Source organism: Rattus norvegicus, chromosome 4, assembly GCF_036323735.1.
Source record: "Rattus norvegicus strain BN/NHsdMcwi chromosome 4, GRCr8, whole genome shotgun sequence".
NCBI lineage: Eukaryota > Metazoa > Chordata > Mammalia > Rodentia > Muridae > Rattus > Rattus norvegicus.
Window position 1 is genome coordinate 166,553,102 of NC_086022.1, and position 16,258 is coordinate 166,569,359.

Consider the following 16,258-nt stretch of genomic DNA (forward strand, 5'->3'; position numbering starts at 1 on the left):
TGCTCAGATTTTATATTAAATTCCTTTATATTTCTAATGCTTACAGCAATTATTTTAAGAAATGTGAATAGAAATACAAATTTAATAATAAGTCATTGTGATATTGACACAATGTGTTTGTATAAAATATTCAGCACATTAAAAGGTTAGGAAAAATTGGAACCACTGGAAATCATTGAAAAACTTGTAAATAATCTACTCAAATAACAAATAGTGAATAGGAATAAATAAAATGGTTGCTTTAACCAGTGGAAGGGGAAGCCCTGGGTCCTGCTAAGACTGAACCCCCAGTGAACTAGACTGTTGGGGGGAGGGCGGCAATGGGGGGAGGGTTGGGAGGGGAATACTCATAAGGAAGGGGAGGGGGGAGGGGGATGTTTGCCTGGAAACCGGGAAAGGGAATAACACTTGAAATGTACATAAGAAATACTCAAGTTAATAAAAAAATAAAAAAAGGTTGCTTTAAATTTATTTACACATTTTGATAAACACATGAATATTAAATGTTCTTTCAATCTTTTTATTTATCCAGGACTCTTAGAGTTTCCCAGACACTACCTTCAAAGGAATATTTGGCTGTTTAACATTGCCAACATAGTCTACACATTCCTCTCCATGGTTGGACCGGGCAAATGATTTCAACTGGAAAAGCTCATACTGAATGGAATAATCCAAATACAGAAAGACAATATTTAATATTCTCTCTCCCTGAGGCTCCTAGCTTCAAGTCTTCAAGATATTATTAGTAAACTTTTCTAACTGAAGGAACCAAGAACGTAGAAAGGGGGCAGTACCGGATGGGTGTGGGAGCATCATACCAAGGCATAGAAAACACAATATGAAGTTTTAAATTCAAATCATTCCATGAACATAATCATGTCACATATAATATAATTGTACATAATATTGCAGAAGGAGATATATGAAAATAAATTTTGTCACTATGCAGCATATATGAGCTAATACCCATGAATGATACAATCTGATAGTAGATATCAATATAATGGTAGATCGTAAATATTTGTAACTGACCTCACCCTTACATTAATACCTGAGAGGAAAGCCAGCAAATAACATGAACAGCAAGCTGGACATGTTGCAGCATTCTTCTGTACTTTTTTTTAATTCATGAAGTTTTCTGATATGATTTTCCTTTTGCTTTATATCTTGACCCAAAAAGAATCTCTCCAATACAGCATTCTTTTTCAAAATTGTTACATTTTATTATTGCTCTTGGGGTGGTGCTGGCTGAGCCAAGATGCATGTGTCCGTAATCCAGTTTTACAATGTGAGTTCCCTCACTACACCTTCACGTGGGTGTTAAAAAGATTACCTTTCCACGCTGGCCCATGTTATCTGTCTCCTATTATGACATCTCTCCGATGGATAATATATAAACATTTGACAAAGTTAAACAGTAATGAATGCCACAGTTCCCTATATCTTAATTTCCTAGCACACAAGTCCCAGCATACTCTGAAAGAAAATAAGATGTACAGAATAACAGTTTTCACATGCTGCCAGAGTTAGCCTGATCTACACAACCAATAGGGCTTTCCCATCAATCCAACTCTCATGTCATACCATAGGAAATTCTCTAGAATTTATTTGATCATTCAGTAGAAAAACAATAAAAACAGGTATCTACCTGTATTGTTGCTCTGAAATGATTCTGGTTGAAGAAATTGATCCCCCAATTGTGGTGTACAAGTTGACTTTCCTGGTCTGTACCCCATAAAAGGCTCCAAGAGGAAAGGCAGAAATAAATTTACTCAGAGTGACACTCAACCTCATGATTTTCTGCCCCTCCTCTTGACCAAACCGAAAACAGGAAATTGCTTAATGAAAGCTGACTCTGAGAGAAAAGGAAAGAAGCAACATAATGTGCCAAATGCTGCAGAACAATTATCCATTGATATTTGAAGACTGAGATGTAAACTTCTGTAGGGAGAGCAAAACCAGTATCCTAGTAGAAACACTGCTAGAATAAAGAGAGACTGAAGCTCTTCTGCACCTCCTGTTGAAGTAGGTGGTTGGAAATTTTCTTTTATGTATTTTTAAAAGTTACTCATAATTTTTGAATTATGCTAATTGCAGCTAAGTATGTACTAAGAAAGCCTTTAAAGCACTCACGTTTCCAATTGTAAAGTGTTCCTTTACACTCTTCAAGTTTTTTTAACTTTATTTTTTACTGGTTATTTTATTTATTTACATTTTAAATGTTATTTCCCTTCCCTGGTTCCCCTGCCCAAACCCCTTAACACATCCTGTCTGTCCACTGCTTCTACCACATGGGCAGACCCATGGCTCTAGCTGCATATGTAGCAGAGGGAGGCCTTGTTGGGTATCAGTGGAAGGAGGAACCCTTGTTCTTGGCAAGGCTTGATGCCCCAGTGTAGGGGAATGTCAGGGCAGGGAGGCAGGAAGGAGATGGGTGTGTGGATGGGGGAACACCCTCATAGATGCAGGGGCCAGGGCATGAGACAGGGAATTTATGGATGGGAAAGCAGGAAAGGGCATAACATTTGAAATGTAAATAAAAAAGAAAACTAATAAAAATGCAAAGAAAGAAACAAAGAAAGAAAGAAAGAAAGAAAGAAAGAAAGAAAGAAAGAAAGAAGAAAGAAGGAAAGAAGGAAAAAAGGAAAAAAAGAAGGAAGAAAAGAAAGCTCATTGTAATTCAAGACAGAACCGACCTGGTATTTTTATTTCTTTGCTTTGTTGGTTGGTGTTTTTGTTTAATTTGGTTTTTGTTTTTGTTTTGTTTCGTTTTGTTTTTGTAGTTCTGGGTTGTTTGGTCTTACTATTTTTCTCTGTTTTTGGTTTTGTTTTGTTTTTTTTTTTTTTGATTGATTTGAATTTCACTTTTTTTTTGGTTTTATTTGGGGAAGAGGGTGTTCAACGCACATGGATTTAGTGGCTATGTAGGTAAAAAAATATCTGAGAAAATAAATGAGGCAGAAATTTTTTATTGAATATTTTATGTATTTACATTTCAAATGTTATCCCCTTTTCCCACATCTATTGCCCCTCTCACCTCCCCTAGTTCTATAACGACGCTCCTACTCCCACCCACTCCCAACTCATCTGGCTTATTTGGCTAAGGGTTTATCTAACTTGTTGATTGTCTCAAAGAACCAGCTCCTGGTTTTGCTGACTCTTTGTATAGTTCCTTTTGGTTTCTACTTGGTTGAAAGTTTCTGTCGTTGTCACTGAGGAGCGTTTCGTGTATGCAGCAAAATGCTGGGTCCTCTATGTATTCGGTCTGTTAGTCTGTGTCTTTCTATTGGGGAATTGAGTCCATTGATGTTAAGAGACATTAAGGAATAGTGATTGCTGTTTTCTGTTATTTTTGTTGTTAGAGGTGGAATTATGCTTGTGTGGCTCTCTTCTTTTGGATCTGTTGCAAGAAGATTACTTTCCTGCTTTTTCTAGGTGAAAATTTAATCAAAACATGTGCTATGAAAAAAGATAATTAAAAAATCCAAATATAACTTTGAGAAAGTGTTAGGCCACTAAAAAGCACGACTTATTCCATGAAAATCAAATGAAAGGCATTGGATACATTCGAGAGGAATTATTGGTCAAAGAGAATACAGAAGCTACAGAACAGTATAGGCTATTAACATTTCCTTAACTATCTTATTACTAACCACAATTACATGATAACAACCTATTTCTGAAGACATCACACACTTTGATGTCAGGACATAGAGAAATCTGTCCCAAGCCAATCAGAAATAATTTTCTCCTGGACTGGCTTTCGAAAGATCAGAACGTCTTTAGAAGGTTACGCGGAGAGAAAAGATATACTGGACCATGATTGCGAACATATAGATCTTCTAGGTAAGGTGTGCCCAATGTTACCATTCTTACAGGACAACTAGATACTTTCTTACTGTAGGTGAGCATTTACCACTTGAGGAATGGCATATTTGGTGACATAGACTATGATGGGAAGGTCACAAGCTCTAGGATAAAACCTGCTACCATCACTTTACTAAGTGCTTGGGAGATCTAATTGCATTCTTCATATTAGTGTTTATGCCCTATACCTGGGCTGCTCTCAGCCTTGGTCAGAGAAGCATATTTTTGCAGTAGGCCATATGGAACTCTAGAATTAGTCAAAGGGCTCATGAGAAGAGAATATGCACTAAGCCCTAAAGAGGGCAATTTCACAAATCCCCTCTCTTCAAACACCATTACCACAATTCAGGGAACATCAGGGAAGAAGAAGAAAAAATATAAGAGCCAGAGAAAGAGAAAACTCTGTGAAATGCTGCCTTCTAGAGATGATAAAGATATCCTGCCAGCTGTGGTTACCCATGTGGAACTTGCACATGACCAAGTTATCCCAAATCCTAGATAGATGAGGAGGGCACTCTGTTTTTAATGAATGTCAAATGTTAGTTGACAGCTCCTGGAAAAAGGAGATTTATTCTTAATTGAGGTTGTCGTCACTGGTGGGTTTTCTTGCTCCAGTGGAAAGCCTACAATCATGCACCTACGGACAGTTAAAAAGACATAGGTTACAGATGAACATATTAGGGCACGTGCAGGGGAAACTTGATCAGGAATGAATAGGATGGATATGATCAAATTTAATTCCTTTATGTATTTCTTTTTCTTCATTTTATATTACATTTTATTGTTGTTGGTGGTTTTTCAAGACAGAGTTTCTCTCTGTAGCCCTGGTTGTCTTGAAATTTGCTCAGCAGAACAGGCTGAACTTGAAATCAAATATCCACCTACCTCTGCTTCCAAGTGCAGTTAATAAAAGCATTTTTCACTGTAAGTCAGATGCCTTTTAAAGGCACTACTAGATAAAGAAATACTATTAAAAATCAGTGAACATATTTCTACCACATCAGAAATGAATATAAAAGCTTTGATTTTACACATTGCAATACCATGATTGAGAATGTGTGTGTGTGTATACATATAAGCTACCACATAAACAAGCCCAGTGAATGTAAAGAGATATTCATACTCATATTGTAGTTCTCATGATGATCTGCTCACTTTCTGAGAAGCTTTTAACTTGCACTATGCACCTTAAATACGATAACCATGACCTGTGTTCAGTACTGCATTACTACTTGTCAGCTTCTACACCATTCTACTTCCATGTCTAACAGCTGCTTAAATACTGACTTATGGAAGTTGTTCTTAACAGTGAGCTCCATTGAAAATGAGGAACGAACACTGTGTGAAATGTGAGGAAAGCCTTTGCACACAATCCTCTCAACTCCTGCACCAGTGTTAAAGTATCAAGGGTTCTGGAAACTCACACTTTAGAAGAGCCATTGCCAACTCATTTGCCATTCCCCTTTACTTTTATTGTGTGTCAATCCAATCCAGTATCTATTTGGTTAACATTGGGGTGCAATGAACTTATATAAAGAAAACAACACATCTTGTGATAAAATTTCTATCAGTTTGGTATGAGAACAACCAGAAAACTTCCCAGCTATTTCCATCCATCCTCTGCGGTCCTGTCCTCCAGCCCTTCAGTAGCTACATATTCATTATCTAAAGTTATTTTCCGTGAGTAGCTCATAAATGTCAAAACCAATGTCAGTTTCACAAGTTATTTAAAATGATATCTTCAGGTGTCTAGTGGTAGTTAATACATTAGGTAATTTTTGAATGTGTTTCTTAGACAAAATCTCACTATGCAGATAAAGCTGGGCTTGAATTCAAGATCTTCCCCCTTCAGGACCCCAAGTATACACTACACACTATCTCATTAAATAATTTCTGACAGTTTATAAAATTGCTCAAATAATTTTCCCAATGCAGAAACATGTGAGAAGTATTCATCATAAGTGAAGTCCTTTCTTCGAAACTGATCCATTAAGTTAAAAATATTCTGTGACAAATCTGTGCATTAAGCTCCATTCAATTAACAAAATCAGAAATGAAAAGGGAGACATAAATACAGAATCAGAGGAAACTCACAAAATCATCAGATCCTACTACAAAAGCCTATATTCAACAAAACTTGAAAATCTGCAGGAAATGGACAATTTCCTACAGAGATACCAGGTACCGAAGTTAAATCAGGAACAGATAAACCATTTAAACAACCCCATAACTCCTAATGAAATGGAAGCAGTCATTAGAGGTCTCCCAACCAAAAAGAGCCCAGGTCAAGACAGGTTTAGTGCACAATTCCATCAGACCTTCATAGAAGACCTCATACCAATACTATCCAAACTATTCCACAAAATTGAAACAGATGGAGCACTACCAAATTCCTTCTATGAAGCCACAATTACTCTTATACCTAAACCACACAAAGACCCAACAAAGAAAGAGAACGTCAGACCAATTTCCCTTAGGAATATCAATGAAAAAATACTCAATAAAATTCTGGCAAACCGAATCCAAGAGCACATCAAAACAATCATCCACCATGATCAAGTAGGCTTCATCCCAGGTATGCAGGGATGGTTTAACATATGGAAAACCATCAACGTGATCGATTATATAAATAAACTAAAAGGACAAAACCACATGAACATTTCATTAGATACTGAGGAAGCATTTGACAAAATTCAACACCCCTTCATGATAAAAGTCCTGGAAAGAATAAGAATTCAAGGCCCATACCTAAACATACTAAAAGCCATATTCAGCAAACCAGTTGCTAACATTAAACTAAATGGAGAGAAACTTGAATCAATCCCACTAAAATCAGGGACTAAACAAGGCTGCCCACTCTCTCCCTACTTATTCAATATAGTTCTTGAAGTTCTACACAAAGCAATCAGACAACAAAAGGAGATCAAGGGGAAAGAGATCGGAAAAGAAGAAGTCAAAATATCACTATTTGCAGATGATATGATAGTATATTTAAGTGTTCCCAAAAGTTCCACCAGAGAACTACTAAAGCTGATGAACAACTTCAGCAAAGTGGCTGGGTATAAAATTAACTCAAATAAATCAGTAACCTTCCTCTACACAAAAGAGGAACAAGCCGAGAAAGAAATTAGGGAAACGACACCCTTCATAATAGTCCCAAATAATATAAAATACCTCGGTGTGAATTTAACCAATCAAGTAAAACATATGTACAATAAGAACTTCAAGCCTCTGAAGAAAAAAATTGAAGAAGACCTCAGAAGATGGAAAGATCTCCCATGCTCATGGATTGGCAAGATTAATATAGTAAAAATGGCCATTCTACCAAAAGTGATCTACAGATTCAATGCAATCCCCATCAAAATTCCAATCCAATTCTTCAAAGAGTTAGACAGAACAATTTGCAAATTCATCTGGAATAACAAAAAATCCAGGATAGCTAAAACTATCCTCAACAATAAAAGGACTTCAGGGGGAATCACTATCCCTGAACTCAAGCAGTATTACACAGCAATATTGATAAAAACTGCATGGTATTGGTACAGAGAAAGACAGATACCAATGGAATAGAACTGAAGATCCAGAAATGAATCCACACACCTACGGTCACTTGATTTTGACAAAGGAGCCAAAACCATCAAATGGAAAAAAGATAGCATTGACAGCAAATGGTGCTGGTTCAACTGGAAGTCAACATGTAGAAGAATGCAGATTGATCCATGCTTATCAACCTGTACAAAGCTTAAGTCCAAATGGATTAAGGACCTCCACATCAAACCTGATACACTCAAAGTAATAGAAGAAAAAGTGGGGAAGCATCTTGAACATATGAGCACTGGATAAAATTTCCTTAACAAAACACCAATGGCTTATGCTCTAAGATCAAGAGTCAACAAATGGGATCTCATAAAATTGCAAAGGTTCTGTAAGGCAAAGGACACTGTGGTTAGGATAAAACGGCAACCAACAGATTGGGAAAAGATCTTTACCAGTCCTACAACAGATAGAGGGCTTATATCCAAAATATACAAAGAACTCAAGTAGTCAGACCGCAGGGAGGCAAATAGCCCTATTAAAAATGGGGTTCAGAGCTAAACAAAGAATTCACAGCTGAGGAATGCCGAATGGCTGAGAAACACCTAAAGAAATGTTCAACATCTTTAGTCGTAAGGGAAATGCAAACCAAAACAACCCTGAGATTTCACCTCACACCAGTGAGAATGGCTTAGATCAAAAACTCAGGTGACAGCAGATGCTGGTGAGGATGTGGAGAAAAAGGAACATTCCTCCATTGTTGGTGGGATTGCAGACTGGTACAACCATTCTGGAAATCACTCTGGAGGTTTCTCAGAAAATTGGACATTGTACTACCTGAGGAACCAGCTATACCTCTCTTGGGCATATACCCAAAAGATGCCCCAACATATAACAAGGACACATACTTCACTATGTTCATAGCAGCCTTCTTTATAATAGCCAGAAGCTGGAAAGAACTCAGATGCCCTTCAACAGAGGAATGGATACAGAAAATGTGGTACATCTAGACAATGGAATATTACTCAGCTATCAAAAACAATGACTTTATGAAATTCATAGGCAAATGGTTGGAACTGGAAAATATCATCTCGAGTGAGCTAACCCAATCACAGAAAATCACACATGGTGTGCTTGAATTGTGCTAGATCCACAGAACACATGAAACTCAAGAAGGATGACCAAAATGCGAAAGCTTCACTCCTTCTTTAAAAGAGGAACGAGAATACCTTTGGGAGGGAATAGGGTGGCAAAGATTAAAACAGAGGCAGAAGGAACACCCATTCAGAGCCTGCCCCACATATGGCCCATACATATACAGCCACCCAATTAGACAAGATGGGTGAAGCAAAGAAGTGCAGGCCGACAGGAACTGGATGTAGATCTCCCCTGAGAGACACAGCTAGAATACAGCAAATACATAGGCAAATGCCAGCAGCAAACTACTGAACTGAGAATGGGACCTCCGTTGAAGGAATCAGAGAAAGAACTGGAAGAGCTTGAAGCGGCTCGAGACCCCTTATGAACAACAATGCCAAGCAACCTGAGCTTCCAGGGACTAAGCCACTACCTAAAGACTATACATGGACTGACCCTGGGCTCCAATCTCATAGGTAGCAATGAATAGCCTAGTAAGAGCACTAGTGGAAGGGGAAGCCCTTGTTCCTGCTAAGACTGAACCCCCAGTGAACCTGATTGTTGGGGGGAGGGCAGTAATGTGGGGAGGATGGGGAAAGGAACACCCATATAGAAGGGGAGTGGAGGGGCTAGGGGGATGTTGACCTGGAAACTGAGAAAGGGAATAACAATCGAAATGTAAATAAGAAATACTCAAGTTAATAAAGAAAAAAAAAGAAAGGGAACCTTTCTGTAATTCAGAACTGTAAGTGACAGAACTGTGGGAGAAATGAAAAGATACCTGGTATCATTTAGTATGCCTTACATGTATCATCCAGGTAGCATAATATCACATTAAATTTCAGAATATATATTATATTACAATTTAAATTTACTATGTATACTGTATCTATTTAACTTTATAACATTAGTTATTGTTGAAAATTATAATAATTTATAGTATTAGTAATATTGTAACTGTGTAACTGTGTATTAAATTGATATGTCTTCAACCATATTGTAAATGACAAGGTTTCAAACTGATTCTAAAGCAATTCTCTAAAATATAACCTATATATTTGAAGAGATTTCTTAGTAATAAACATAAACAGACAATATCAGTATCTTGGCCACTTTTGTTTTTTTTTTATTTTAGTTTCTAAAGATAGGCATATTATGATACAAAAATATTATGATTAGTATGAAGTAAATATTTTAGATAGTTTCAGTGAAAATCACCAGGAGTTATCTGGTACAATTATTGAGTTGTACAGTTTTCACATTGTGTCTAATTTCTAATGGTTAATTACTCTGCCTGTGTCATCCAATTATTCATCTCAAGCAGCTTATTCCTGGGCACCAAAGAGCAAGCCCTAAGCATCTGCCTCTGGGGCTTTAGCTGGCACTCTGTAGAAACAAACAACTGTCAGTCACAGGTTGTGCTAGCCAAATGCTTAAATTTCACCAGAGAAAGGCATGCTTCTTTGAGGCACTCTGTTGCAGGCTTCAGAGGACATATGGAGATTGCAAACACTCAACAGTCTCTTTAGCATCAAATATCTTCATAACTGAGATGAGTTCTGCCATTAAATGGGAAACAGGAAAGAGTCGACTAGGAAACTCACATTGCAGAAACACCACATACAACACATGAAGTACTCTCATTTTTGAACACTTGCCTGGCCTCTGTTAGAAAGAGAGACTATGGATAAAGAAGCATGTGAGAATCTGTGGTAGCAGTTCATCCTCATCATCTATCTTTAGAAGATATAAGCTGCAACACTGACAGTTAAGTTTAAACCCACTCCAGTGTTTACTGTCCATAATGAAATAATAACATTTTATGCTACAGCAAAACCAGTCTCCTTCCACTCCTGCAACATAGAATATGAATGGTTAAACTTCCTATTTTCTGATATTCTGATATCAGAATAATATGTTTATTATTAAACATCTTATCTATAAATAAATAAATTCTTACAGCTCCTAGAAATTGAGATTGTAGAGTACCCAGAGACTCCTGCAACCCATGCTCTGTGTAGAATTGATCATCACGGCGGAGATATGGAAACAACTTGAGGGTCTTTTGTGAATGAAAACATAGAGAAAATGTACCACATGTGCTCAGCAGAATACTATTTAGCTTTAAAGGAAAGTATAGCCTACCAGGAAGGACAGCTTGTGGCTATGATCCCCGACACTCAATAGAGTGAGGCTGCTGGGTAACCACCAGGTTAATGTCATCCTAGGCTGACTAGTGAATTCCAGAAAGCTTGAGCTACACAGTGAGTTTCATGTCAGCCAAGGCTACAGAATGAAACCATGTCTCACACCCAAACCCCACAAAAGAGAGATACTGATCCATGTGACCAACAGTGCAGTAAGTATATGCCAGGCAAGCCCTGCCTGCTGATCACTTAGTGTTAGGAAACAGGGTCTAATATGAGGAAACTCTAGACAGCAGGGTTTGTATAATCTTTCTCCTTTCTCAAACATATGAAAGAAAGTCCCTCAGAGAAGGATGATTGAGTTGAAGAGTAACATGCAAAGTGAAACACACCACTCCCAGGACCATAGGTTTCTAAGTTAGCCCAGCTCTAAGCTTAGGATGCTTGTGAGACACCAGGATCAGAAGGGTGGGGAATGAGCTCTTGATTCTTAGAGGCATCAAGTTACTTGAAGATTGGAATTCTAAATCTTCAGTAAAACACAATACCCACAGGGGTCCCTATGCTATTGGTGCTGTGGTTTCTGCTAAATGCTCTTACATTAAGAGACACATGAAGAAGATTTTGGAGATGATTTTCTGTCTTTTGATTGTACTGATGCCTTCAATGGTCATGGCCAAATGTGTCAAGTTGAGTGTATTAAAATGTGTATAATTATATGGCAACAACTTCACAATGTGATTATTTTTTTAGCATTCTTTCTTTATTAACTTGAGTATTTTTTTAATTTTTTTATTAACTTGAGTATTTCTTATATACATTTCGAGTGTTATTCCCTTTCCCGTTATCCGGGCAAACATCCCCCTCTCCCTCCCTTTCCCTATGGGTGTTCCCCTTCAACCCTCCCCCCATTGCCACCCTCCCCCCCACAGTCTAGTTCACTGGGGGTTCAGTCTTAGCGGGACCCAGGGCTTCCCCGTCCACTGGTGCTATTACTAGGATATTCATTGCTACCTATGAGGTCAGAGTCCAGGGTCAGTCCATGTATAGTCTTTAGGTAGTGGCTTAGTCCCTGGAAGCTCAAGTTGCTTGGCATTGTTGTACCTATGGGGTCTCGAGCCCCTTCAAGCTCTTCTAGTTCTTTCTCTGATTCCTTCAACGGGGGTCCTATTCTCAGTTCAGTGGTTTGCTGCTGGCATTCGCCTCTGTATTTGCTGTATTCTGGCTGTGTCTCTCAGGAGCGATCTACATCCGGCTCCTATCGGTCTCACTTCTTTGCTTCATCCATCTTGTCTAATTGGGTGGCTGTATATGTATGGGCCACATGTGGGGCAGGCTCTGAATGGGTGTTACTTCAGTCTCTGTTTTAATCTTTGCCTCTCCCTTCCCTGCCAAGGGTATTCTTTTTCCTCATTTATAGAAGGAGTGAAGCATTCACATTTTGATCATCCGTCTTGACTTTCGTTTGTTCTAGGGATCTAGGGTAATTCAAGCATTTGGGCTAATAGCCACTTATCAATGAGTGCATACCATGTAGGTCTTTCTGTGATTGGGTTAGCTCACTCAGGATGATATTTTCCAGTTCCGACCATTTGCCTACGAATTTCATAAACTCGTTGTTTTTGATAGCTGAGTAATATTCCATTGTGTAGATGTACCATATTTTCTGTATCCATTCCTCTGTTGAAGAGCATCTGGGTTCTTTCCAGTTTCTGGCTATTATAAATAAGGCTGCGATGAACATAGTGGAGCACGAGTCTCTTTTATATGTTGAGGCATCTTTTGGGTATATGCCCAAGAGAGGTATAGCTGGATCCTCAGGCAGTTCAATGTCCAATTTTCTGAGGAACATCCAGACTGATTTCCAGAATGGTTTTACCAGTCTGCAATCCCACCAAAAATGGAGGAGTGTTCCTCTTTCTCCACATCCTCGCCAGCATCTGCTGTCACCTGAGTTTTTGATCTTAGCCATTCTCACTGGTGTGAGGTGAAATCTCAGGGTTGTTTTGGTTTGCATTTCCCTTATGACTAAAGATGTTGAACATTTCTTTAGGTGTTTCTCAGCCATTCGGCATTCCTCAGCTGTGAATTCTTTGTTTAGCTCTGAACCCCATTTTTTAATAGGGTTATTTGTTTCCCTGCGGTCTAACTTCTTGAGTTCTTTGTATATTTTGGATATAAGGCCTCTATCTGTTGTAGGATTGGTAAAGATCTTTTCCCAATCTGTTGGTTGCCGTTTTGTCCTAACCACAGTGTCCTTTGCCTTACAGAACCTTTGCAGTTTTATGAGATCCCATTTGTCAATTCTTGATCTTAGAGCATAAGCCATTGGTGTTTTGTTCAGGAAATTTTTTCCAGTGCCCATGTGTTCCAGATGCTTCCCTAGTTTTTCTTCTATTAGTTTGAGTGTGTCTGCTTTGATGTGGAGGTCCTTGATCCACTTGGACTTAAGCTTTGTACAGGGTGATAAGCATGGATCGATCTGCATTCTTCTACATGTTGACCTCCAGTTGAACCAGCACCATTTGCTGAAAATGCTATCTTTTTTCCATTGGATGGTTTTGGCTCCTTTGTAAAAAATCAAGTGACCATAGGTGAGTGGGTTCATTTCTGGGTCTTCGATTCTGTTCCATTGGTCTATCTGTCTGTCTCTGTACCAATACCATGCAGTTTTTATCACTATTGCTCTGTAATATTGCTTGAGTTCAGGGATAGTGATTCCCCCTGAAGTCCTTTTATTGTTGAGGATAGCTTTAGCTATCCTGGGTTTTTTGTTATTCCAGATGAATTTGCAAATTGTTCTGTCTAACTCTTTGAAGAACTGGATTGGTATTTTGATGGGGATTGCATTGAATCTGTAGATTGCTTTTGGTGAAATGGCCATTTTTACTATATTAATCCTGCCAATCCATGAGCATGGGAGATCTTTCCATCTTCTGAGGTCTTCTTCAATTTCTTTCCTCAGTGTCTTGAAGTTCTTATTCTACAGATATTTTACTTGCTTGGTTAAAGTCACACCGAGGTACTTTATATTATTTAGGTCTATTATGAAGGGTGTCGTTTCCCTAATTTCTTTCTCGGCTTGTTTCTCTTTTGTATAGAGGAAGGCAAGTGATTTATTTGAGTTAATTTTATACCCAGCCACTTTGCTGAAGTTGTTTATCAGCTTTAGTAGTTCTCTGGTGGAACTTTTGGGATCACTTAAATATACTATCATATCATCTGCAAATAGTGATATTTTGACCTCTTCTTTTCCGATCTGTATCCCCTTGATCTCATTTTGTGGTCTGATTGCTCTGGCTAGAACTTCAAGAACTATATTGAATAAGTAGGGAGAGAGTGGGCAGTCCTGTCTAGTCCCTGATTTTAGTGGGATTGCTTCAAGTTTCTCTCCATTTAGTTTAATGTTAGCAACTGGTTTGCTGTATATGACTTTTACTATGTTTAGGTGTGGGCCTTGAATTCCTATTCTTTCCAGGACTTTTATCATGAAGGGGTGTTGAATTTTGTCAAATGCTTTCTCAGCATCTAATGAAATGATCATGTGGTTTTGTTCTTTTAGTTTGTTTATATAATGGATCACACTGATGGTTTTCTGTATATTAAACCATCCCTGCATGCCTGGGATGAAGCCTACTTGATCACGGTGGATGATTGTTTTGATGTGCTTTTGAATTCGGTTTGCCAGAATTTTATTGAGTATTTTTGTGTCGATATTCATAAGGGAAATTGGTCTGAAGTTCTCTTTCTTTGTTGTGTCTTTGTGTGGTTTAGGTATAAGAGCAATTGTGGCTTCGTAGAAGGTATTCGGTAGTGACCCATCTGTTTCAATTTTGTGGAATAGTTTGGATAATATTGGTATGAGGTCTTCTATGAAGGTCTGATAGAATTCTGCACTAAACCCCTCTGGACCTGGGCTCTTTTTGGTTGGGAGACCTTTAATGACTGCTTCTATTTCCTTAGGAGTTATGGGGTTGTTTAACTGGTTTATCTGTTCCTGATTTAACTTCGGTACCTGGTATCTGTCTAGGAAATTGTCCATTTCCTGAAGATTTTCAAGTTTTGTTGAATATAGGTCTTTATAGTAAGATCTGATGATTTTTTGAATTTCCTCTGAATCTGTAGTTATGTCTCCCTTTTCATTTCTGATTTTGTTAATTTGGATGCACTCTCTGTGTCCTCTCGTTAGTCTGGCTAAGGGTTTATCTGTCTTGTTGATTTTCTCAAAGAACCAACTTTTGGTTCTGTTGATTCTTTCTATGGTCCTTTTTGTTTATACTTGGTTGATTTCAGCTCTGAGTTTTATTATATCCTGCCTTCTACTCCTCCTGGGTGTATTTGCTTCTTTTTGTTCTAGAGCTTTTAGGTGTGCTGTCAAGCTGCTGACATATGCTCTTTCCTGTTTCTTTCTGCAGGCACTCAGCGCTATGAGTTTTCCTCTTAGCACAACTTTCATTGTGTCATAAGTTTGGGTATGTTGTACCTTCATTTTCATTAAATTCTAAAAAGTTTTTAATTTCTTTCTTTATTTCTTCCTTGACCAGGTTATCATTGAGTAGAGCATTGTTCAATTTCCACGTATATGTGGGCATTCTTCCCTTATTGTTATTGAAGACCAGTTTTAGGCCGTGGTGGTCCGATAGCACGCATGGGATTATATCTATCTTTCTGTACCTGTTGAGGCCCGTTTTCTGACCAATTATATGGTCAATTTTGGAGAAAGTACCATGAGGAGCTGAGAAGACGGTATATCCTTTTGCTTTAGGATAGAATGTTCTATAAATATCCATTAAGTCCATTTGACTCATGACTTCTCTTAGTCTGTCGACATCACTGTTTAATTTCTGTTTCCATGATCTGTCCATTGATGAGAGTGGGGTGTTGAAATCTCCCACTATTATTGTGTGAGGTGCAATGTGTGTTTTGAGCTTTAGTAAGGTTTCTTTTACGTATGTAGGTGCCCTTGTATTTGGGCCATAGATATTTAGGATTGAGAGTTCATCTTGGTGGATTTTTCCTTTGATGAATATGAAGTGTCCTTCCTTATCTTTTTTGATGACTTATAGTTGGAAATTGATTTTATTTGATATTAGAATGGCTACTCCAGCTTGCTTCTTCTGACCATTTGCTTGGAAAGTTGTTTTCCAGCCTTTCACTCTGAGGTAGTGTCTATCTTTGTCTCTGAGGTGTGTTTCCTGTAGGCAGCAGAATGCAGGGTCCTCGTTGCGTATCCAGTTTGTTAATCTATTTCTTTTTATTGGGGAGTTGAGGCCATTGATGTTGAGAGATATTAAGGAATAGTGATTATTGCTTCCCTTTATATTCATATTTGGATGTGAGGTTATGTTTGTGTGCTTTCATTCTCTTTGTTTTGTTGCCAAGACGATTAGTGATTATTTAGTTCAGTAAAGTGCTGAGGATGTCCAAGCTCTATTAACAGTCCTTATCTCTGTCCTTTGTTTTTGTGTAAAGAGGTATCACAATGTAGCTCAAGCTGGCTAGAATTTGCTGGCTTAAGGACACAGTCCCCAAATTTAGAATTCACCTGCCTCAGCATCCTAAACATAAGCATT

At 38.2% G+C, this 16,258-nt stretch overlaps 1 protein-coding gene across 3 annotated transcripts in view; it reads right to left on the reverse strand.

Moving 5' to 3' along the window:
* Nucleotides 1-2,986, reverse strand: part of Klra5 (killer cell lectin-like receptor, subfamily A, member 5) — a 64,878-nt gene extending 61,892 nt beyond the window's left edge. The window contains exon 1 of one of the 3 annotated variants that reach the window (NM_198746.3): nt 1,649-1,749. Coding sequence is in view for 2 of the 3 variants with exons in the window: in XM_063285916.1 (XP_063141986.1) it covers nt 1,649-1,794 (146 nt within the window). In the remaining variant the exon portion in view is untranslated. Of the gene's footprint in view, nt 1-1,648 lie in introns of all 3 variants that reach the window. The other 2 variants (XM_063285916.1, XM_039107455.2) reach the window with 2 other exon arrangements.
* Between the last annotated feature and the right edge of the window lie 13,272 nt (nt 2,987-16,258).